General features: G+C 41.0%; 1 protein-coding gene across 1 annotated transcript in view; it reads right to left on the bottom strand.

Annotated features, from left to right (window-relative positions):
- Positions 1–21,440, bottom strand: part of LOC124261423 — a 41,112-nt gene extending 19,672 nt beyond the window's left edge. The window contains exons 1-5 of the mRNA XM_046695745.1: positions 21,294–21,440; positions 19,669–19,759; positions 18,766–19,352; positions 17,483–17,729; positions 14,022–14,369 (exon numbers count right to left, since the gene is read on the bottom strand). Coding sequence (XP_046551701.1) covers positions 14,116–14,369; positions 17,483–17,729; positions 18,766–19,352; positions 19,669–19,759; positions 21,294–21,368 — 1,254 coding nt within the window. The 5' untranslated portion in view covers positions 21,369–21,440 and the 3' untranslated portion in view covers positions 14,022–14,115. The remainder of the gene's footprint in view (positions 1–14,021; positions 14,370–17,482; positions 17,730–18,765; positions 19,353–19,668; positions 19,760–21,293) is intronic.
- Between the last annotated feature and the right edge of the window lie 5,060 nt (positions 21,441–26,500).

Here is a 26,500-nt window from a genome sequence, read left to right as displayed (position 1 = left end):
CAGTATTCATTGGGCAGATGGCATCTGCTGGTCAGATCTACATGTGACTTGTAATATTGAAGAAAGGAATTTCATGTATCACAATGTTTTTCCTGTGCTTTTCTGGTACAGATTACTTACTCAGTGTTATTGCGGCAGGAATATTGTTGACTGCAGTGTTAAATGTTCAATTAACACCAATAGTCTGTATCAATATAAATTAATGTTTCCAGCAATTTATTATTCGACGACGTCAAACATGCCTGCGTCATCAGACACTACAACAGGATCAGCAACAGTGACAGGAAGCTTGGGCACTAGGACAAGTGGAACAACCATTTCGACAGCTGGAATGACCTCTGAAACTACCATGACAGCTGGAATGACCTCTGAAACTACCATGACAGCTGGAATGACCTCTGAAACTACCATGACAGCTGGAATGACCTCTGAAACTACCATGACAGCTGGAATGACCTCTGAAACTACCATGACAGCTGGAATGACCTCTGAAACTACCATGACAGCTGGAATGACCTCTGAAACTACCATGACAGCTGGAATGACCTCTGAAACCACCATGACAGCTGGAATGACCTCTGAAACCACCATGACAGCTGGAATGACCTCTGAAACCACCATGACAGCTGGAATGACCTCTGAAACTACCATGACAGCTGGAACAACTACCTGGTTGGGTGGAACAACAACTTCCATTATAACTAGAGCAACCACGATGCCATCTGGAAACTCTAGAACAGATGACACAACCACCATGACAACAATACCTGAAACAACCATAACTACAGTTGAAAGCATGACTTCAGGTGCCACAACCACCACAACAGCTTCAACAGCCACCAACACTGTTGAAACAAGCACTATGACAGCTGGAACTATTTCAGGCGACACAACCACTACAGCCAGAACCTCAACATCTGAAACAACCAGTTCCACAACAACCAGTTCCACAACAACTGGAACAACTACAACACTTGAAACAACTGCCACAACACCTGAAACTGGTACCACTGGAACCACAACAGCAGGTTCCACAAGAACAACATCTGGAACGGCCACTACAACAGCTGGAACAATGACACCACCTGAAACACCTGAAACTGGTACCACTGGAACCACAACAGCAGGTTCCACAAGAACAACATCCGGAACGGCCACTACAACAGCTGGAACAATGACACCACCTGAAACACCTGAAACTGGTACCACTGGAACCACAACAGCAGGTTCCACAACAAGAACTGGAACAACTACAACACCCGAAACAACCGCCATAATACTTGAATCCACTACTAGAGATGACACAACCACCACTACTACAGCTGCCACAACCAGCACAACTACAGCTGACACAACCACCACAACTACAGGTGACACAACCACCACAACTACAGCTGACACAACCACCACAACTACAGGTGACACAACCACCACTACTACAGATGACACAACCACCACGTCATCTGAAAACAACTACTACAGGTGACACAACCAGCACACTACAACAGGTGACATAACCACCACAACATCTGGAAACCACTACTACAGATGATGACACAACCACCACACAACCACCACATCTGAAAACCACTACACTGGTGACACAACCACCACTACTACAGGATGACACAACCACCACGTCATCTGAGACCACTACTACTGGTGACACAACCACCACTACTACAGGTGACACAACAACCACATCATCTGAAACCACTACTACAGATGACACAACCACCACTACTACAGGTGACACAACCACCACAACATCTGAAACAACTACTACAGATGACACAACCAGCACAACTACAGGTGACACAACCACCACAACATCTGAAACAACTACTACAGATGACACAACCACCACTACTACAGGTGACACAACCACCACTACTACAGGTGACACAACAACCACATCATCTGAAACCACTACTACAGATGACACAACCACCACTACTACAGGTGACACAACCACCACTACTACAGGTGACACAACAACCACATCATCTGAAACCACTACTACAGGTGACACAACCACCACTACTACAGGTGACACAACCACCACAACATCTGAAACAACTACTACAGATGACACAACCAGCACAACTACAGGTGACACAACCACCACAACATCTGAAACAACTACTACAGATGACACAACCACCACTACTACAGGTGACACAACCACCACTACTACAGGTGACACAACAACCACATCATCTGAAACCACTACTACAGGTGACACAACCGCCACTACTACAGGTGACACAACCACCACTACTACAGGTGACACAACAACCACATCATCTGAAACCACTACTACAGGTGACACAACCACCACTACTACAGGTGACACAACCACCACAACATCTGAAACCACTACTACAGATGACACAACCACCACTACTACAGATGACACAACCACCACAATACCTGAAAACATTACTACAGGTGACACAAGCACCACATCTGAAACAACTTCTACAGGTGACACAATCACCACTACTACAGGTGACACAACCACCACTACTACAGGTGACACAAACACCACAACTACAGGTGACACAAACACCACTACTACAGGTGACACAATCACCACTACTACAGGTGACACAACCACCACTACTACAGGTGATACAATCACCACTACTACAGGTGATACAACCACCACTACTACAGGTGACACAAACACCACAATACCTGAAACAACTACTACAGGTGACACAATCACCACTACTACAGGTGACACAACCACCACTACTACAGGTGACACAACCACCTCTACTACAGGTGACACAACCACCACTACTACAGGTACCACAACCACCACTACTTCAGGTGACACAACCACCACAACATCTGAAACCACTACTACAGGTGACACAACCACCACTACTACAGGTGACACAACCACCACTACTACAGGTGACACAACCACCACAACATCTGAAACCACCACTACAGGTGACACAATTACCACTACAGATGACACAACCACCACTACACAGGTGACACAACCACCACTACTCTGGAACCACGGGTGACACAACCACCACGTCATCTGAAACCACTACTATAGGTGACACAATCACCACATCTGAAACCACTACTACAGGTGACACAACCACCACAATACCTGAAACAACTACTACAGGTGACACAACCACCACTACTACAGGTGACACAACCACCACTACTACAGGTGACACAACCACCACTACTTCAGGTGACACAACCATCACAACATCTGAAACCACTACTACAGGTGACACAATCACCACTACTACAGGTGACACAACCACCACTACTACAGGTGACACAACCACCTCTACTACAGGTGACACAACCACCACTACTACAGGTGACACAACCACCACTACTACAGGTGACACAACCACCTCTACTACAGGTGACACAACCACCACTACTACAGGTGACACAACCACCACTACTACAGGTGACACAACCACCACTACTACAGGTGACACAACCACCACAACATCTGAAACCACTACTACAGGTGACACAATCACCACTACTACAGGTGACACAACCACCACTACTACAGGTGACACAACCACCTCTACTACAGGTGACACAACCACCACTGCTCCAGGTGACACAACCACCACTACTACAGGTGACACAACCACCTCTACTACAGGGGACACAACCACCACTACTACAGGTGATACAACCACCACTACTACAGGTGACACAACCATCACAACGTCTGAAACCACTACTACAGGTGACACAACCACCACTACTACAGGTGACACAACCACCACTACTACAGGTGACACAACCACCACTACTACAGGGGACACAACCACCACTACTACAGGTGATACAACCACCACTACTACAGGTGACACAACCACCACAACGTCTGAAACCACTACTACAGGTGACACAACCACCACTACTACAGGTGACACAACCACCACTACTACAGGTGACACAACGACATCATCTGAAACCACCACTAAAGGTGACACAACAACCACAATACCTGAAACCACTACTACAGGTGACACAACCACCTCTACTACAGGTGACACAACCACCACTACTACAGGTGACACAACCACCACTACTACAGGTGACACAACCATCACATCATCTGAAACCACCACTAAAGGTGACACAACCACCACAATACCTGAAACCACTGCTACAGGTGACACAACCACATCATCTGAAACCACTACAACAGATGACACAACCACCACAATACCTGAAACCATCACAACAGGTGACACAACCACATCATCTGAAACCACTACTACTGGTGAGACAACCACCACAATATCTGAAACCACTACTACAGGTGACACAACCACCACAATACCTGAAACCACTACTACAGATGACACAACCACCACAATATCTGAAACCACTACTACAGGTGACACAACCACCACAATACCTGAAACCACTACTACAGATGACACAACCACCACAATACCTGAAACCACTACTACAGGTGACACAACCACCACAATACCTGAAACCACTACTACAGGAGACACAACCACATCATCTGAAACCACTACTACAGATGACACAACCACCACTATTACAGATGACACAACCACCACCCCAACAGCTGGAACAAGCACCACAGCATTTGAAAACACGCCGCCTGAAATAACTACAACAGGTCAAATACATTCAACTATCACAGTCACAGGAACAACTGTCACAGTCACAGGAACAACTGCCACTACAACAACAGCTGGCACTACAACAGGTCAAACATCTTCAACATCGGCAGGAACATCTACCACAACAATAGGTACAACACCCACAACGGCTGGCACTACAACAGGTCATACATACTCAACATCGACAGGAACAACAACCACAACAGATGGAACTTCAACAGTTCACACATCTTCAACAGCAGCAGGAACAACGACCACAGCAGCAAGAACAATGACCACAGCAGCTGGAACGACCACAGCAGCAACAATGACCATAGCAGCAGCAACAACAACCACAGCAGCTGGAACTATGACCACAGCAGCTGGAACAACAACCACAACAGCAGGAATAATGACCACAGCAGCAGGAACAACGACCACAGCAGCAGGAACAATGACCACAGCAGCTGGAACGACCACAGCAGCAACAATGACCATAGCAGCAGCAACAACAACCACAGCAGCTGGAACTATGACCACAGCAGCTGGAACAACAACCACAACAGCAGGAATAATGACCACAGCAGCAGGAACAACGACCACAGCAGCAAGAACAATGACCACAGCAGCTGGAACGACCACAGCAGCAACAATGACCATAGCAGCAGCAACAACAACCACAGCAGCTGGAACTATGACCACAGCAGCTGGAACAACAACCACAACAGCAGGAATAATGACCACAGCAGCAGGAACAACGACCACAACAGCAGGAATAATGACCACAGCAGCAGGAACAACGACCACAACAGCTGGCACTTCAACAGTTCACACATCTTCAACAGCAGCAGGAACAATGACCACAGCAGCAGGAACAACGACCACAACAGCTGGCACTTCAACAGTTCACACATCTTCAACAGCAGCAGGAACAATGACCACAGCAGCTGGAACAACGACCACAACAGCTGGCACTTCAACAGTTCACACATCTTCAACAGCAGCAGGAACAATGACCACAGCAGCAGGAACAACGACCACAACAGCTGGCACTTCAACAGTTCACACATCTTCAACAGCAGCAGGAACAATGACCACAGCAGCTGGAACAACGACCACAGCAGCAACAATGACCACAGCAGCTGGAATTATGACCACAGCAGCTGGAACAACAACCGCAACAGCAGGAATAATGACCACAGCAGCAGGAACAACGACCACAACAGCTGGCACTTCAACAGTTCACACATCTTCAACAGCAGCAGGAACAATGACCACAGTAACAGGAACAATGACCACAGCAGCAGGAACAACGACCACAGCAGCTGGAACAACGACCACAACAGCTGGCACTTCAACAGTTCACACATCTTCAACAGCAGCAGCAACAACAACCACAGGAGCTGGAACAACAACCACAGCAGCAGCAACAACAACCACAGCAGCAGGAACTATGACCACAGCAACTGGAACAACAACAACAGCAGCAGGAACGACCACAGCAGCAGGAACAACGACCACAGCAGCAGGAACAACGACCACAGCAGCTGGCACTTCTACTACAGACACTGGAACTACTGACACAGCAGGTAAAACAACTTAATTCACACATTCTACGATGTAAAATGGCATCAGACCTTTTCATTGACATATAGATTGGTTTTGATATACTTTCATTTCTTGATGACATTTATCAGAAATCATCTTCATACCAACTTTCTGACGGATGTTTATCATGCACATATAGCTTCTTGCAAAAGAAAACATTGATATCAAACAGTATCATTTTCTCAGAACACACAACAAATCCAGACGAGAAAAGAGACAACCTGAATACAACATGTTAAATTTGGGATTAGACTTTCAGACTTCTACACAAATTGAAGTCGGGACTACTGGTAGTCTAGACTGAGAAAGTGTAATCCCAAATATGGCCTTAACTACCATTAGTCCGACTTCCATTCTTGCGGAAGCTGTGGTGGCTGAGTGGGTTTGATGGCTGACTTTGTGTACTGGCAATTAGGCTGAATTGTCATTTGTTTGGTATCAACAATTAGGTATGATTTTCGATTAGACTGAGTAATCTTAAGTTTAACACTTTTACTAGAATCGACTAATGTCTGTTCCAGTCAGTGCCCTTTGGCGTCTGCTACACACTGTGTGACAAAGCAGAAGCATCACCACCACCACCAGATGAGTTTGACAAAGTGGTTCAATCTCTGATTCTCCCCAAAAAGGAACTCTCAAAGCAGACGGCAGCAAAAATATCCACCAACAACACAGAGCATGAACAGAGAATGGGGCAATCCTCCTGTGTTATCATGCTGGTACCGCATGTTCCTGATAGTCTGGGACCTCCTTGATCTCTTCAGGTACATCAACAGGAAGTGGCTCAGCAATAACAGGAAGAGGTTTTACTGAAAACAGAGATGTCAACCCTATTTGGGACCTAAGTGTAATACTAGAGGTCAAAAAGTGTAATTTGGACCTAAAAGTGTAATACTTGTCTGCCGACATCGGCTTCAACATGGTACACGCGTTTTCACGAAAAGGAAGATTCTAGACAGAAACACATTTGACCAATCATTATGAAGCTCCATACATCGAAAATTGTTGGTCATGTGACTCAACATACTTTAATTCCTTGCAAGTTAATTGGAATGAGTCCGATGCCAAGAGTAAGCGATTCCTATCGGTGCAAGGCCATTTCTGCACCCCTGCACCTGTGCGTTATGAAACACTTCCCTGTGAAAATTTATCCACTTAACTGATTTTTGAAAAACGAGTAGAAAAGCGTAATTTTCGCAGATTAAGTGTAGTGGCGTAATTTAATGGTCAAAATCGTAACAATTACGCCTAAAGCGTAAGGGTTGGCATCTCTGGAAAAATTTAAGCTGTGTGCCAGAACACTGTGTTCCTCAAGACAGTACTGTTTCAAGGAAAGACAACATTCTTAAAATTAAGATGATTATCATTGGCTTACAAATGTCATAGCATTACGAACACTTTGTTGATCAGGACCCAGATCTCTGGATTAACAGATCATTGTTACAGGTTTCGCTGTATAAACATGCAGAGATTTACCAAGGTCTTCTTAATTAACCATACACTATATCAATACCGTGGCAGTGTCTCAACTGATTGTCAGTGTCACACCACAAATCAAATTTTTACACATTTTTTTGATGCGGCTCAGGAGCTTGTGCCAATCATGAACAAGCATACAGTGAACCGTATTCAAGTCAATAAAAGCATTCTGAACAATATATATAAATTCCCATCATGTTATTTTTAATAACATTACCAAACAAAAATTTCCATGATCCCTAATTTATTTTGTCCAGTATATATACCATCTACATAAGACAATGATGAGTTTCTAACCAAAATGACTGCCATTAAATCAGTATGGTAGTTTTTGGCTTTCAAAATAGTTTTACAATGACATACAGCAAGCATATCTGTGAACAAGAAATCCCTTAACTGATGATCTTGTTTTATGAAGTACTGAAAATATTTGTTTACTTTATTAAACTCGTTCTATCGAATATTGTTGTGGAATGGTGGAATAATCTTGACAGCTAGAACAAGCACCATAACTCCTGGTAGAATTGCAATGAAACCTTGAATAATTGCAATGACACATGGAACAATTTCAATGACACCCAGAACAATTGCAATGATACACAAACCAATTGCAATGACACATGGAACAATTTCAATGACACCCAGAACAATTGCAATGATACACAAACCAATTGCAATGACACATGGCACAATTTCAATGACACCCAGAACAATTGCAATGATACACAAACCAATTGCAATGACACATGGCACAATTTCAATGACACCCAGAACAATTGCAATGACACCCAGAACAATTGCAATGATACACAAAACAATTGCAATGACACATGGCACAATTTCAATGACACCCAGAACAATTGCAATGACACCCAGAACAATTGCAATGATACCCAAAACAATTGCAATGACACATGGAACAATTTCAATGACACATGGAACAATTGAAATGACACCCAGAACAATTGCAATGATATCCAAAATAATTGCAATGACACATGGAACAATTGAAATGACACATGGAACAATTGAAATGACACATGGAACAATTGAAATGACAGATGGAACAATTGAAATGACACATGGAACAATTGAAATGACCACTGAAACAAGTGCAATGACACATGTCACAAGTGCGATGACACCCAGAACAATTGCAATGACACCCAGAACAGTTGCAATGACACCCAGAACAGTTGCAATGACACCCAGAACAGTTGCAATGACACCCAGAACAGTTGCAATGACACCCAGAACAAGTGCCATGACACCCAGACCAGTTGCCGACAAGCACCATGACAACAGACACAATCACCACAACTACAGTCAGTATTCTCCTGACAGCAGAAACAACTACAGCAACAACCGGAACAATGAACAGGACACAACAACATGGCCTTTAATTAATACACATCAAAGATGTATGTTGGCACACAATGTACGTCGAGTTCGTCATGATATGGCTGAGTATTGCCGATGTGACGTTAAATATTAACTCACTCACTATTACGTCGAATCATATGACAAGTATAGTTGGCAGGAAATCTATTCAAATGTAATTCCCACGGGATGAATTCTATTACTTCATGAATTTGATGCTGTTTTGTTGAGAAATTAATTAACATGCCTCAACAGCTGTGTATTATTAGATAAACCTTTGATGTCTGAATTTAGACCTACAGTAGTTGTCCATGAGTGAGTCATCATTTGTGAAATTACCATAGACCTGCATGTTAATTAACTCTTGCAAGAATAATTTTCATGAATGTAGTTTCGGTCGAATTGCTTTCAATACTCATCTACCAGCTGGGAAATCATCTCAGCTACATACACATAATTTTCATTCAATTTTCCGATGATTATTAAGAAAACTACAAATACTTAAACAACATATATTAGACATACCAATCAGGTTTAACATGGCTGTCTATGGGACAGATTAAAAGTTGTACTTATATATGGTGCTTAATCAAGTGTGATTCGATAACTAATCAAAAGAAAGATGAAAGAAAATTATGTACACATATTTTTGCAAAATATCAAAATAAAATGACTTCAACTCAATTTATGAAAATTATTCTTGCAACAGTTACCGTAATCAACATGTAAGTCTAGGGAAATTTCACTAATGATGACTGACTTATGGCCAGCTACTGTACCTTTTTCACCATACTGCGTGCTCTGCTTCCATAAACAGCCCTGACCAGCTTCTGATCATCGATCTGTACAGCCACTGTAGACATGTGTGTCTTCAGAGAGGCACTCACCCATCAGTAAGTTCCGATTAAGTAAGTTCTATTAAGTAAGTCCGATCGGTATATGGTCTCTCCACAAAGCGATCTTAGCGCTACAATGATTGTAACTCCCATTCTCCAGCATAGTCTTAAGATACTCGTAGCTCTAAGATCGCTTTGTGCAAGTGGCCCCTGAACAAAAGGCATGTCAGTTATATGCTTGAAACATTATTCTTCTGTAGTCAAAACCAAGGTCGTGCCTTAAATTTTATACTTTGGCTAACTGAATCTTGATCATCAGTTCACAGGGGCTTGTATCATTTAAAACTGGCATCATGATATATCACAACTAATACTGGTCTTTTTCCAAAGACGAGGCTTCAATGGATAACGGGTAACTACACACGTTGCAATGGCCAAGGGAGGTAACTCCTGGGTCATACATACTAAACATACCAAACAAATAATTGAGTGAGTGAGTGAGTTTTGGTTTTACGCTGCTTTTAGGAATATTCCAGCAATATCACGGCGGGGACACCAGAAATGGATTTCACACACTGTACCCTTTGTCGGACAATCAACCTGGGTCTTCAGCGTGATGAACTAAAAGCTTTAACCACTAGGCTACCCCACCACCCCCAAACAAATAAACCAGTGAGGTGCTAACTGTTTTACTGATCATACTCATGAGGATTACTACGCAGCTTCGGAGACCGGCTTGGCTGTGAGCACACATCACAACATACATGTGAGCGATGTTGTTGTGGAAGTTAAGAGAGACCCATGCTTTTAGCCATTATTGATTTCACTTCAAAACATGTCTAGAATGACCAATTACTTGATTAACTGTTTCACCACAATGTACCAGGTACATAGTATCCTTGACCTTTGTATTCAGCCTAACACCTCTGCTTTCTGTTCCGGAAACATGGTTCTTACTATCAATAAATTTAAGGCCTTCTTAAGGCCATTACAAAGCCCTTGTACACATATTACTCTAATACTGAAAAAAACCATGTGATATCCTTGCCATATAAAACAAGTGTCATTCCATCAAAACGTGAAATAACCGAGGAGATATGGCTGGGATGCTCGATTACAGACTGGTGTCCTGTCCTTTGCCTTCTTGCTGCTGCCAATTGCAGCGAGGAACCCAAGAGTTCTAGGGGAGACAAACCAGTCTAATTCGAGAGGAAGGGAAATAACTCTAATGTAAACACTTGCATTCCAGCTGCCAATGATTTTTCCAGTTGCAAATGTGAACACAAGAATAATTCTTTAAGAGTGAAATTGGAAAATGTACTAGACTCTGATTACTTATGACTCATTCCTGGCCACCCTTGTCCCTGTGTCAGTGCATCTGGGAATGTGCTGTCTGATGTCAATCTTCAGCTTGTTGTTCCCATACGGAAATTAAATCTTTGGTGAACATTAGCAGTAACTTTAAAATGCTCTTGGGGTGGTGGGGTAGCCCAATGGTTAAGTGTTCGCTCATCACGCTGAACACCCAGGTTTGATTCCCCACATGGGTACAATGTGTGAAGCTCATTTCAGGTGTCCCCCGCCGTGATATTGCTGGAATATTGCTAAAAGTGGCGTAACTCACTCACTCATAATGCTATTCCAAATACCCTCACAACAGTCCAGTTGCGTTGCAGATTCAAGTCAAGACATGAAACATCATTTATAAGTTGTACGCTTCTCTCGAGGGTCATACGGTCTGATATACACATCTTTGTAGCAGGGCTGTTGCCCGAACTGGTAAAGCTGCGAAGGATAAACTGCTACAAAGATGCGCATATCAGACCACGATTACCCGAGGAGAAGTTTACAACGATTTTATCTTAGCCCATGTTAAATGTACAAAATATCATTTTATTTTATTTTGAAGATAAGCTCGACATACCGACTATTTGACAAGTAAACAAAATGGCGTAAGCCTCTAGACTGGATTTTTAAAATCAGTGAAACATATTCTGACAAGCTAAAAAATGCTATAAGAATAGTTATGGTTAATTATGTGAAAGCTGAGTGTGCAAACGATGCAATGTATAAAATAGTTTAAATAAAGCAGTGAAAGTGGGTAAAATAAATGTGTACATACGGAACTCAAAAACAGCTAATCGAACGGTTTTCGAACTCCATCGACTGCATGTGCCATATTATGAATACGATTGTTAGCGATACAGCTTCTCGTGGGGAGTTTAGCGGTTACCGTGGCAGCGGGTAATATTTTTTTTCAATTGTCACCTTCCTGGGAAGACTGACACGGAAACTTGTTAAAGCATCATTGACTAATGAAATTAAAGCGTTTCACGTAAAGGTAAGATAATCAGCCCTGTAACCCTTGTGTTCATACATATGTCAGGGTTTTGTGCAACGTGCAAATGTGCATCCAGTACACACAAAGTAGGGAATGGATGCAGAATAATAATATACTGGCGTCCAGAGGGACCTACAATATTATTCACTGCACCCACAACACAAGTATGACGTTGCTAAGTGTTTGGTTGTTTCTTGCAGAGCTATTACGTGCATCATTTCATCCACCAGTCCACAGAGGCCCAGATAAGCTGCGTATTTGGGTAAAATACGCACAGAAAATTTCGAGTTACGCATTGAAAAATATATGTTGCATATTTAAAATGTTAGATACGCACAAAGTTTAAAACATATGCGTACAGAATATATCTATAAAAATCACTTGCATAATGAAAAAGACATCGATTGCTATCAAGTTGTACTGTTTGTATAGGACTAGTGTTGTACTGTCAGTATAGGATGAGTGATTTTTTTATGAAATCATTTCCATTATATTTAAGTTGGTTTTGATTATGTATGACATAAGGCAGAACATACCTGCTTAGTAAACTTACTCAATGACATAATACTTAGGGGAGTAAAATGACTGAAATACCCACATATTTGAAAGCAGTGGGTAACAGAAAATGAAATACCCACTCAACATTCATAATACCCACTCCAAAAAAATACAGTGGGTACAGTACCCACATGAGCTAAATCTTATCTGGAGCTCTGAGTCCACATGATCAATGATTCATTCCAGGCTCTAGAGACATTATCAAAATGTACAGTTCTCTACACTGTTCCTTCACAGGACACTCCTGTTGCCTGCAAGGACTCCTAAAACATAATTACTGGTCCCCGGCCCCCTATGTTCATGAGTTGAGGTAAAAGCCTGATATGTGTTTCGTTTTATATTTATTTGTTTGTTTATTGTTTACAAATGCACTCAGCAATATTCTGATCCAGACGCTCCAGTGATCAACAGCATAAGCATTGATCTATGAAGTCGCCTCTTATGATATAAATATGCACTTTAGCACTTTGACCATACTTAGCTGCATGGAAGATAGCACTTTGTAGGAATCTCTCTTCTTCTCCATTTTCTTTACACATACATACATACAAACATCTGTATAGCGCCGATATCCAGTACAACTGCTCAAAGGCGCTTTGTTTTCCCTCGATTATTGGATATCCATCACAATGGCACATCGTAATTTTCAATCTCAACTCCTTGGGGAGCATCCAATCTTGCTGCCTACTAGGCGCACCGAGTTAATGTGGCATTTCTATCCTTACGAGGTACCCATTCACAGCTGGGTGGACTGGGACACATAGTCACAGCACTTTGTCCAAGTTTTCCCCCAAGTTGCTGTACCCGCAACTAGGTGTTTGCACGTATTCATGTGGCCACCATCTGGTCATTTACCAACGGATTCGTGGGTTCTTTTAAGTGCACAGGGTTGTGTACTGTACACTAGGGGTTGTGACAACACTGAAAGAGTCTGTACACAAAGTTGACTCCAAGGTTTTTTACACCCGGTCACAGGTGGGCTCTATCCCGGCACCTCCAAGCTCGCTGGAATACTAGCATGGCTCCTTAGCCAGCTCGCCCACCGCGCCCCCCGATCCAGACGCTCATTGTTAATCTATTCACATATAACACAAAGCTATGTCTATATCTATGGGCGCTTATGACATTTCTGACAACTGTACACATTGTACAGACCATAAAGCCACTTACCTTTTCTAGCTCAATGTTCAGACTCTCCATCGCCTCCTTCAGCATGGTGAGACGCCTCTGTGCCTCCTCGCGCTCACTCTTCATCTCTTCACATTTACTCTCGCATTACTCCACCTCGATGCTGTCTCAGGATGTTCAGCTTCTCTCCCAGGGTGTCGATCTGGCTGCAGATGTTGTCTTCCTCCTTCGAGATGTTCCGCACCTGCACAGCCTCTCTCTGAATAGCATCGGAGAGTCTCTCACACTCCACCTGGGCGGACGTCTTCTCCGACGACAGGACGTCGAGGCGTGTACAGAGATTCTGCAGCTGCTCTTTGTAATGGTTGTTATCCACTGAGGGATGTGTTCCTGCAAAGTGAAAACAGGTCTCGGAAATACATCATCTTCTTCACAATATATAGACCAGTTGTCTACGGTGAGTGCTGTGTAGCCCCCCAAAGACTTTAGTCTGGGTTTGAACCCAAGAATGGTTTCTTGGTTTGTCAGTTTAATACCCATTGGAGTGAGTGAGTGATGCGAGTGAATGATGCGAGTGAGTGAGTGATGCAAGTGAGTGAGTCAGTGAGCGAGCGAGTGAATGAACTTCCCAGGAACAATTACCGTCCCATTACACGTGAAACAGCTGTCCATTACCTACTAACACAGGAAGAGTGAGTGAGTGAGTGGGGTTGAGTGCGTGAGTATAGTTTTACGCCATTTTTAGCAATATTCCAGCATTATCATTGCAGGGGACACAACTCCTGGACTTGACACGTTGTACCCATGTGGGGAATGGAACCAAGGTCTACGGCGTGATGAGTGAATGCTTTAACCACTAGGTTACTCCATGCACCTTATTGTTGTGGGTTTCACTGTGTGGTAAACATCTAACATGAGGATTTCTTTCCTTCCAAATTAAGCTGACATGATACCACTGGAATTACTGGTCAAATCCAACTAGTCGGTAGCTGATTTGGGGCTAGTAGTTAACATAAAATAGATCACTTATGGAAGAAATCAACTCGTAGGGATGGCTTAAAAGATCAATAATCAGAAATATTGTCAATGGGAAATTGTGTCGTCGATAATTTCGTACCAAAACAATTGTGATGTAATGTTTTGTTAATTTATTCACATAAAACACAAAGCTATGTCTATATCTATGGGCTGCTTCTAAATTATATACAAAATGTTGTTTTCTTGGGTATCCAGGCATAAGTATGTCACCACTCACCAGTGATGTGAAATATTATGATTTCTTTCAAACATTTTTATTAGTTAGCTCTCTTATGTTTAACAATAATTGATCAACATTTAGTGATTTATATAAATACTCAAACCTATCAACTTTTTTCCTGAAGATTTTCACACCAGTCTCAGACTAACACTAACGGAAGAGTGGATATCTCTGTCCCTAAACTCCCCAGACCAAACAAATAACTGAGTGAGTGAGTGAGTTGGGTTTTATGACGCTTTTAGCAATATTTCAACAATATCATGGCGGGGGGACACCAGAAATGGGCTTCACACATTGTACCCATGTGGGGAATCAAACCTGGGTCTTCAGCGTGATGAGCGAACGCTTAAACATTGGGCTACCCCACCACCCCAAGAGCATTTTGAAGCAGTTACTGCAAATGTTCACCAAAAGATTTAATTTCGGTATGGGAACAACAAGCTGAAGATTGACATCAGACAAAACATTCCCAGATGCACTGACACAGGGACAAGAGTGGCCAGGAATGGGTCATAATTAATCAGAGTCTAGTACATTTTGCAATTTTTAAAGAATTATTCTTGTGTTCACATTTGCAACTGGAAAAATCATTGGCAGCTGGAATGAGAATGCAAGTCTTCTCGTGACAAGTGAACACTTTAACCACTAGACTATCCCACCACCCCTAAACTCACCAACATGACATCATGTCTATCTATTTCCTTGAAATAAGGACTGTTGGCTGAGAAAGGTCTTAAGCAAGACAAGCAAATGTTTTAACCTCTAATGCCATGCCACCACCCCTCTGTTAGTAACAGGGCCGGTGGGGTAGCCTTGTGGTTAAAGCGTTCGCTCGTCACGCTGAAGACCCGGGTTCGATTCCCTACATGGGTACAATATGTGAAGCCCATTTCTGGTGTCCCCCACCGTGATATTGCTGTAATATTGCTAAAAGCGGCGTAAAACTAAACTCACTCACTCACTCTGTTAGTAACAGAAATCTGTCTGCTATTGACTAAAATTAAAGTTCTAACCTTGTAGCAACATAAATCAGACATGAGAACGGCAAAGCACAAAAAATTTCTGAAAATTTAGCCGGGGATCTTGGGGGTTTCTTATTGCAGATTTACATCGATCTCCTAAACGTTAAAAATGAAACAAAAATCCCGGATCAGTGGACAATTCTCATGTCTGTTAAATGTTTTTCTGTTTGCTGCCAGATTTCTCCTTGTATATAAAGAATCTGAAATTGGCTGGTATCAGTAATCTAACTTAACCAGCTGACTACAGTTTGTTTGGCTCAAAAGCAGACCGATGAATTGCAGTCTAACTCAAAAACTAATACACATATAATACTCGATGAAACACTGATCACAATCAAAACATCAGACCAACTCTGTGAGTTTTTTGCAGAATTTATGTCCTAAAAATAAAAAAAAGTTGTCCAACAAATTCTCATTAAAACTATTTGTTACGAGGGAGTAGTGCAAAGATAGGAACAGCCAGGTGCACGCAAAGCATGTACATAAGTTTTTAACGGACTGTACACGGCATTAACATTTACTATAGTCGGTTTGGCTCAAAAGCAGACCGATGAATTGCAATCTAACTCGATAACTACCGTATATGACCATCTATAAGCCGATCCCATGGATAAGCCGACCCCCAAACTAGACCCTCAAAATCAGTGTCAAAATCATCTCTCATGGATAGGCCGACCCCCCTCGATGGGTCGCGGCCAACAGAGACCAGAGTACCCGGTAAGTATGTTCCATCAAATAATAATAAACACATAATACTCAAAACAATGATCATAATCAATTATCAGACCAACTCTGTGAGTTTTTTGGCAGAAATTATGTCCTAATAATAAAAAAGTTATTTAACAAACTATCATTAAAATACTGACACAGTTCACTATTTGTTATGAACAGCCAGGTGTACGATAAAGGATAGAGATGGAACAGTACAGGTGAATGAATCAATATATTTGTCAGCACTCATGCTTCTCGCACACCTGGCTGTTCCTCTCTTTGCACTCCTCCCTCATAACAAATAGTGAACTGTGTCAATATTTTAATGAGAGTTTGTGAAACAACTTTTTTATTTTTAGGACATAAATTCTGCAAAAATCTTTTTGAGTTAGATTGCAATTCATCGGTCCGTTTTGAGCTAAAAGGACTGTAGTGCTGATGAAAACTTCTTTCATTCTGATCAGCGTCATGATATGGCAAAGTTAAAGATCTGATTTTATGACCCTGTTTACCTTTCTTGTGTTCCTGATAATTCTGTGGACTGTACTGATCATCTTTCCTGTATGTTTGTGACCGAGAAATCTTCTGCATAGTTTTCTTGCCCTGGTATTCCTGTATGATCTGCTGTAGCATAATGTTACAGGTGGTTGAGCCAATGCTACAGTAACACTCCGGACAGAGTTCTCTCCCTTGACTGCACTCCCGGCAAACTGTATGACCACATGGAATCAACAACAGTGGTGTAAACTGGGAACCAATCTGGAACAGACAGATTCCTTTTTATAAAGTCAAAGCTGGTTAGCGCGAGAGTGAGTCTGAACATTTTTAAATGAGTTCTAAGATGATATACTTCACTCACAAGCACAGAAATCTGTTTTTTTCCATAGTCTGATATAACATCTTCTAAGCATCAAACAATGCATGCTTCAGTGTTTCCGTTCTCCGGTATATACCTGAAAATCGCCGGTAAAATTTTAGGTCACCAGACACACTGTGTCCGATAAATTATTAAATCAGCGGAAACACTGTGCTTCTTTTGAATGCAGGGGTACATTAGACATAATTCGGACGTCAATTGGCCAGTCAGCATGCTCTATGCCTTCACTGCTGCACAGCTTGTCACTAAGGCACCATTTTGTCCCAAACGCATAGTTGTCAGCAGACTTACTGAATACTTAAGGGTTGCCTAGCAACAGAAATTAGTGATACATATGAGTAAAACCTTTGAGCTAACATGCAAAAAACTGACATTTTACATCACTACTAGCTGGCAAGTGGTGACTGTGTGACATTAATGCATGGAAGACTAAGTAAAACAGTGTTCTGAACATAGTTTAAGCCAGACCAATTTTATTTCTTGTTTTAAGGATTTTTGTCCTCAGAAAACCTAAAGGCAGGAGGGAAAAAATCCCCCCAAAAATCACCAGTCAAACTAATATTCCTTTTAAATATTCAAAGTATGTTACTTTAGGCAATTTATAAAGTGTATATGGGGCAAAAAACAATCTAAAATCAAAATTTCTTGTATGTTTACATTTTTAAGCCAAATAAAACATTAGGATTTTATTTTTGAGTGAGGGGAAAATTTATTGTTTTTTACTTTCTTATTCTTGTAAAAATAAGACAGGCGGATCCGCAAAACAAGAAATAAAATTGGTCTGGCCTTAGAAATGAAAAAAAAGATATACCATTCTTGGAGAAATGAGGATGGCCACATAAAATAGTGCATGGACTGGGCAAAATAACAAAAAATCATTTCCACTCATCAGAGAAAATTACTTAAAAAAATACCCACCATTATTTCAGAACAGCAAGGACAATGGTGACTGGACATATTAGAAGATGAATCTTCATTTTCTAATGGCAGTTCTGATGACACATGTCGTTTGCTTTGGTAACTACTTGTCTTATATTGACGATCAGTACCATTTAAATCAAGATCTTTCTTTACACGAGACACAATTCTGTCTGCCAAAGCATCAAAATCTGTTGGCGCCAGCAATCTTGATTTTAACTCTTCAAATTCTCCCTCAGAAAAATCAGAAAAGTCATCCCTTTGTTGGCAAACTGGGGCAGACGTTCCCCTTTGGATGTAAGCTGAAGCCCCATCTAGGTCAACTGTTCCTTCATCTTCCTCCCTTACACTAGAGTCTGCTGTTTCCAGGGCAACATCAGAACTGTTGTGTCGCACCTGCAGCCAATTCTGGAACTTTCCTCTGGTATTTACTTGACTGGGTCCTCCTCCATTGGCGCTGAATGGTTTGGATGGTCGGGTATTGAGCCGACCCTCAGCACTTTGTGTCCGTGACAACATGGACTGTGTAGCAGCAGCTGAAGCCTTCTTTGCTCCACTTCTGTCATTGGAAGTACTCTCTTTACCAGCTGCTTGGAAAGAAATGAGTTTTGTTTGGCAATGACACATAATTTTCATCACATTCTTTTAAAATATAAGACTCAGAGATATTTTATGTACATGAAATATGTTGATTTGTTTCAAGCACTTTTCAATAATTTTGCTCAAATTGTAAACAACCACACAAGTCGGTTTTTGCCAACAATCCTGAAAGCAACAGTGTTTCTGTTGCAACTCTTCACACCTCAAGTTTCTTTAAGGTAAATACCTTCCTACAGAGAGGTACCTGGGTACATTTCAATACCACCAATGGAAACTCTATGCAATGTAAAATCAGTAACAAACACTTTGTTTTTGGAGCTTCAGTTTCAGGTTTGGTAAGGTGTTCATCTCTCTGTTTCATCCAATTCTGCTGTCGAAGCTTCATTTCACGGACCTAGAATATGACAGACAGCAACCATGAAATCTCTTAAGGACTCATACATTAGTCATAACTCATAAGGCTGCAGTTCACCTTCACATTAGGATATCATGAACAAAAACTGAAATCAAATTCAAATTCACTTTTTTCTGATTTAATAAGGACATATTATGTATTTAATAATGTTAAACTTGGAACACACACAACTTAAGTTGAAGCACAATACTAAACAAGAATATTGTTTCTTAGTTTCAAGCTGCACTCTGCAATATTCCTGCTTATGATGGAATTCTCTAAATAAAAAGAGTCTGGACCAGAATATCCAGTTACCATGGTTACTGACATGATGAAAGTGATTCAGGCAACTGGGACATGATGACATGCATCAACCAAGCCAGCGAGCCCGACCACCTGATCCCGTTAGTCGCCTCTTACAATAAACATTATAAATGTAACAAGTACAAAACAAGTGTGTAACAAATACAAGTGTGTAACAAGTACAAAATATACAAATTGTAAAATGTTCTGGAAAAGCAATCTATTTTAATACGTCTTGTCTTATGTTCCTGTTTGGAATCAGTTCATAACACCTTAAACAATAATACAATTGTCAGTGAAAAGGTTTACATTTTCACAAGTCCATGATTTATTTATAGTCACCACTGGGTCAAGGGTTGAAAGTAGTTCCTATGCAAATGAGCCAAGTCTTAATGAGGTCAGGTCTGTTGTCTTGTCCTTGTTTTCTATTGGCTGAAGATGTGCAGCATCTTGATTGGATGTTGAATTTAGTTGCATTTGGAAACTGTGAAATCGCTTGCTGTCTTTCTCCCAACCTGGCAAGGTGGTTTGAAAGTCATGGATGGAGGATTTTGACTTTGGTGAATTACAGGTTAGTTACACTTGGTTTTATATATGCCAAATGTGTTTCATAATTCCGGATCTTAATACTACAGCCTCATTGGTAGTGCTGTGATTGTTAATTATCAACAATGAGTTGTGTTGTTGAGTCATAGTCATCCCCGTTACTAAGGTTGCTGAAGACCAACTTTACCCTGAATCTTCATAGGTACAACAAAGAGTAGGTTGGATAGCCTAATGGTTGAAGTATTTGCTTGTCACACCAAAGATCCAGGTTTGATTCCCGACATTGATACAATGTGCGAAGACCATTTATCGTGTCCCCCACCACGATATTGCTGGAATACTTCTAAAAAACGGGGGCGTCCTTACTCACTCACTCCAGCTAACACAACTGATGGGCAAAATTTCATTTCTGGTCCACATGTCTAACAATGGCATTCCTGTTGTGGTCTGAGAAAGGACCTAAAACCTGAACACTCCATTTCTGAACATACAAAATGGAGAATACTCAATACCACTGAGATAATCACATGGGCGATTGAGTTTGTGACTTCTTCTCTTAACCGTACACCTTACAAGACCAATCAGTAAGTTGAAACAACTGCGTAAGACGCGGTCTAGTGTAACAGGTGCGTGCGGCTCATAATATCATATTTGCAATTTTGAATATATTTCGAATTATTTTTACCTTCTCTGCAACATCTTCTTTTTTCTGTCTTGAGTTCCCCATCGACTTCCCGCCCCTGACGCCCGAAACAGGCATGGCTGTTTAGTAATTAATCAAAACTTTCTACACTGACTTCAACAACCGAGCTTTTACGACCCGTCGTCGGTACGCTGCCATTTGTAAACAAATCGTGAATGTGACAAGGGAAACAACTCTATAAGTTCGGTCCCTTGCATACCACAGCTTACTAGATTTATACATTTGGGGTTTCGCGGGAATGAAAACCACAAAGGCTACAGGGTGTGAGCTGAGGGAGCATGTATCATCATTGGACGAATCCACAGATGTACACGTTTCTCAATCGATGAACAATGTAAATCTGATTACTGCAGTATGTATCATTTCATTGTAACCGGACTTGCTTAGGAATAACGCACAGGTCCTGTTTAAGTGTGTAATGTAATTAACTAATACACTTATCAAATGCATTCAAGGATTGTTGTATATTCGGAAAGATTTCCGCCCGTAACCCCCATTTTGGGGTGGTTTTTTGGATTTGTTTTTGATCATTCTATGCCTAAGAATAGATGGGTTTTTACAGAAAGCCCACCCTAACCCTAACCCTAACGTAATATTGCTAAATCTGATCCCTAAACCTAAACACTAACCCCTAGAAATAATCATAATACATTTCAAGCGGGGCTTACGGGTGGAATTCCTACCGAAATTTTTCCCCATCGTTAACATTTAGGGGAGATACGGGCGGATGTCTTACCCAAAATATACTCATGCCAATAATAAATAGTACATGTATTAAAGTTGAATTAAAGATGAGTCAACCAGGAGCTAAGTATATAGATAAGTTATACAAGTTTATTTTATTCTGTATTTTACAGTAAAACATAATACATTATTTCATTACATTAAATATATACAAATATGTAAAATACTGACCTATATACAGCACTGCCACATCTTCAACCAAATACATCATCCCAATTGCGTAGATCGATGCTCATTCTGTTGATCACGGGATTGTCTGGTCCAGATTCGATTACTTACAGACCGCCACCGTTGGAATATTGCTGAGTGCGGCGTAAAACAACAAAACAACCACAAACAACCCACCGAATACATCTAGATCCAGAAACATGGAACACACGTGGCTTTTGCACGTCACTGAATGTCAACTCCAATAATATCTAGTACATTTCGACCCGTGAAGGCCCGGGTTAGAATATTGACCTTCAGTAACCAATGCTTGTCGTAAGAATCGACTAACGGGATCGGGTCAGGCTTGCTGACTTGGTTGACACATGCCATCGGTTCCCAATTGCGCAGATCGATGCTCATGCTGTTGATCACTGGATTGTCTGGTCCAGATTCGATTACTTACAGACCGCCGCCATATAGCTGGAATATTGCTGAGTGCGGCGTAAAACTAAACTAACTCACTCACTCTAGTACATTTCAGTATACCTACGCCTTTTCATGTGCTCTCTTACGTAAATGCATACGCGTACGTACACATACCCATACTTACTGACATACACGTACGCACACATACCCATACTTTACTGACATACACGTACGTACCAATATGAAATACGGACATATATTCACGTTACACAACGTGTTGCAACCTGACTGAGTTTACATTAAAGGGGAAGTGTACACGAATAAATCACATTTATTCTTCTGTGAATCAAAGTGAACTGTTTTAATTAGTTAATACCAATGTTTGAAAATATACACCAATGTAAGTATAACCCTCAAAATAAGTGCTGAAATGTTATGCCAATATGAAGCTTTGTTTGCCGAGCTAAACAGGCCTGAGTTACCGCCCTTTGATTATGACGTAATTGGTGCCACTTGATTTTAAACTGGTCTGCTGTCTAGTCCCAAATCAAAAGATAATAATACTGAAATTAATCACGTGAAAAAAGTTTGTGAAAATTCGAAAGAAGCATAAGAACAGAAAATGTAAGCAGCAGGACAGATTGATCTTGTGTGTTTTCATTCATAACCTCACCTCGATGAAAATACCAAATATGTATAACAATGTTGACGTCCGTATGATATCACTATCGGGAAGCGACTTTTCAAAATGGCGTGTTCACTGACACGAGTACGCTGCAGTTGTCGAAGAAATTTTCGTTGTTTGGTTGATATTTTCTTGTTTCATTGTGACCAAGGGAAATAGTCAGAAATTAAGAGAGGTACCGTCATCGTTGTGCGTGAGTTTGCGTCAGTCATGGCGTCATGCTTTCAGAAACTATAATATGTTGTGATGAATCTAGAAAATCATGGGAATACACCTATTTTATTTAACTATCGCTTGCTACAATACCTTTCCCATGCATGTTCTAAAACTAATGAGCAAGTGTATGCAACAAGTAGGCGAGCGGATGCACAGTGTAAAATCTGAGATTGGCTTTGTTTACCTTTCAAACAAGTGGTCCTTTCCCAGCGTGGCATCTGATATATTTCGTTCGATTTCACTGAAACACTTCGAATTGGTGACAAAGTCCATTTGTCAGTTTATTTTGAACTGTATGAGAAATTCAGGAATTCGTGTCAGGAAGATGGTGTTGAACTATATACAATTGATTTTATGGGCGAAATACAGCCGACATAGAATCTACATGTGACGTGATTTTATAAACACTCTGTAAAATGGCTGAAAATTCACTTTGACGTAAATTGTGTTTGCAAGAGTATTTTCCAAAACATTCTCAGCGATATTCGGTTCATCGACAATGTTTCAGAACGAGCATTAGTGATTTGATCATACAACAACAAAACTACCGCTGATCACAATGATAGGTCTTTTTCTTTTAAATTCAATTCTCCCAGTAAACTTTGACATTTGAATTAAGACACGCAAAATGCAGTGAATGGTGATGTAGTAATGTGTAAAAACTGGCGAGATTTACGATGCATGTAATTTTCAGTATATTTGATCTACAATGAGCGGATGATATAGAAAAACGAATTTCAAACAGAGTTCAAAAGTGCAAATTGCATTTATTTTCGTGATGTACATGGATATGGTATCGATATCAAAGTGAAGGTGGAAGAGGACATATTGTAATTTTAGTAACAAACGTAGAATGCCGGCACATTCGCCGATGGCAAGTTAGATGTAGTGCACATTTTAGTTTTTGTGAAAAAAGATACCGTTGAAAAGGCGACCGACACAGGTTGAATGTTATACAATTTGGTTACGTGGTGACACATTTAGTACAATGTATACGTTTTTTCAAACTGCAACATCATTACAGTGTAGAACTGATGACATAGCCAGCTGACGGCCAGGCAACAGGTGGATTAAAACAGTAGTCTGCGCATCGAGACACAAGAACCGCACCTATAGCTGCACCACGTGAAATGGGTCTAATAAGGTCTAACGACGTCATTCGTTTATCATTTGGGCACCAATGACGTCATTTCCAAGGGACATAATCCATGGTGTGTTTATTGTGGACACAGAACTCTCGGTAAATGTTGAAAATATGAATTGATATAAAGATTGATAAAAATAAATGAGTTACTTCTGATATATGTACGGGTTTGGATATAAAACTACTTGACAAACATTTTTCATGATGAAAACGGGCAAGACAAAAAGGTTTATTTTCGTGTATACTTGCCCTTTAAAATAATAATTACATCATTTTGGGATCGTGATTAATAGAACTTCAAAGGAACTTTTCAAAGTATAGATTCTGTACATTAATTACACACGCACGCAGAAACAGAGCGTGAGTTGTGTGTAACCAAACTTTGTCTTGGGCAACATATTTCTTTTCAGGTGTATTAGAGCATGGAAGCAATGGACAGTGTATGCAATGGGTAATGATGTTTGTAAATGGTATGTGTAAAATGTAGATTTCTGAAGACAGTGTTTCTGTGTTATTATGATAGTCATTAAGTGTAATATGCATTATACTGAAAATATTATATATTTTCTTGTAAAAAAATTTACCCCGAACATCACTGTCAAAAGAAAATGGCTGATTTTGTGTCACTTCTGAGTTTATGAAAAGTCAGTTAATGTTTTAGACTGACTGGAAACGATTACTAAGTTGCGCAGATGTTGTCGTTAGGCCGTTGTTGTCAGGTGCAAAGGCGTAGCTACCAGAAGCGCTCATAAAAATTAACAGGATCAACAACGCTTTTTCTTTGATTAGCGCAGTCAACACACATGGTTCACTGTGTTCCTAATGCATGTATGCAAAGTGTGAGTTGACACTTTAAGAAAATATTGATATTTTGCATTTCTTTTTGACAGTTTATTTAGAAAGGGTCAACAGTCCATACAATATTTCCATAACATAATACAACAAAATGCCTGTTGATAGTTTTTATTGCCTCAAATGTGTGAATGATAAACAACAATTCATACATACTAATCAAGAGAAGTTACAAAACTGACACGGCCTCCTGGCAGATCAACTACAGTGACATAAAAACAGGGAGCTCTTCGAGCATTTTATACTGTATATATATACTCAACTACGGTTATAACGATCTCAAGGGGCGGTGGGGTAGCCTAATGGTTAAAGCGTTGGCTCGTCACGCCGAAGACCCGTGTTCGAATCCCCACATAGGTACAATGTGTGAAGCCCATTTCTGGTGTCCCCCCGCCGTGATTTTGCTGGAATATTGCTAAAAGCGGCGTAAAACCAAACTGTCAGTCAGTCAGTATAACGATCTCAAAGGGACCACCAATTATATATCATTTCAATGCATCCCACGTTTGTTATACCAGGGATACTCTACAGTCTCTATAGTCTCCCTGGTTATACGCATTTCAACTTACTAATACTGCAGGTTGCCGGCAGCCAATAACAGTTCGTTATACTTGATCGTCATAAGGGGCGGTGGGGTAGCCTAGTGGTTAAAGCATTGGCTCGTCACGCCGAAGATCCGGTTTCGAATCCCCACATGGGTACAATGTGTGAAGCCCATTTCTGGTGTCCCCCGCCGTGATGTTGCTGGAATATTGCTAAAAGCGGCGTAAAACCAAACTCAGTCACTCAGTCAGTGGTCGTCATAAACGTAGTTTATCATACATATCTATAATCAAAACCATACTTACCCAATACTTTGCCTGTGAAAATGTCTGGGTTTGCTTAATGCCAATTTATCAAATCATGTACATTTTATTAAAATTAGCCTGTTGCGTTACTCCAAATCGATTAGCGCACCTCTCTGCTTGAAGA

The sequence above is a fragment of the Haliotis rubra genome, unplaced genomic scaffold (assembly GCF_003918875.1).
Source record: "Haliotis rubra isolate DU_JTF1 unplaced genomic scaffold, ASM391887v1 Scf1194, whole genome shotgun sequence".
Taxonomy (NCBI): domain Eukaryota; kingdom Metazoa; phylum Mollusca; class Gastropoda; order Lepetellida; family Haliotidae; genus Haliotis; species Haliotis rubra.
The sequence above is the reverse complement of the archived record's forward strand: the minus strand, read 5'-3'. Positions and strand labels throughout refer to the sequence as shown.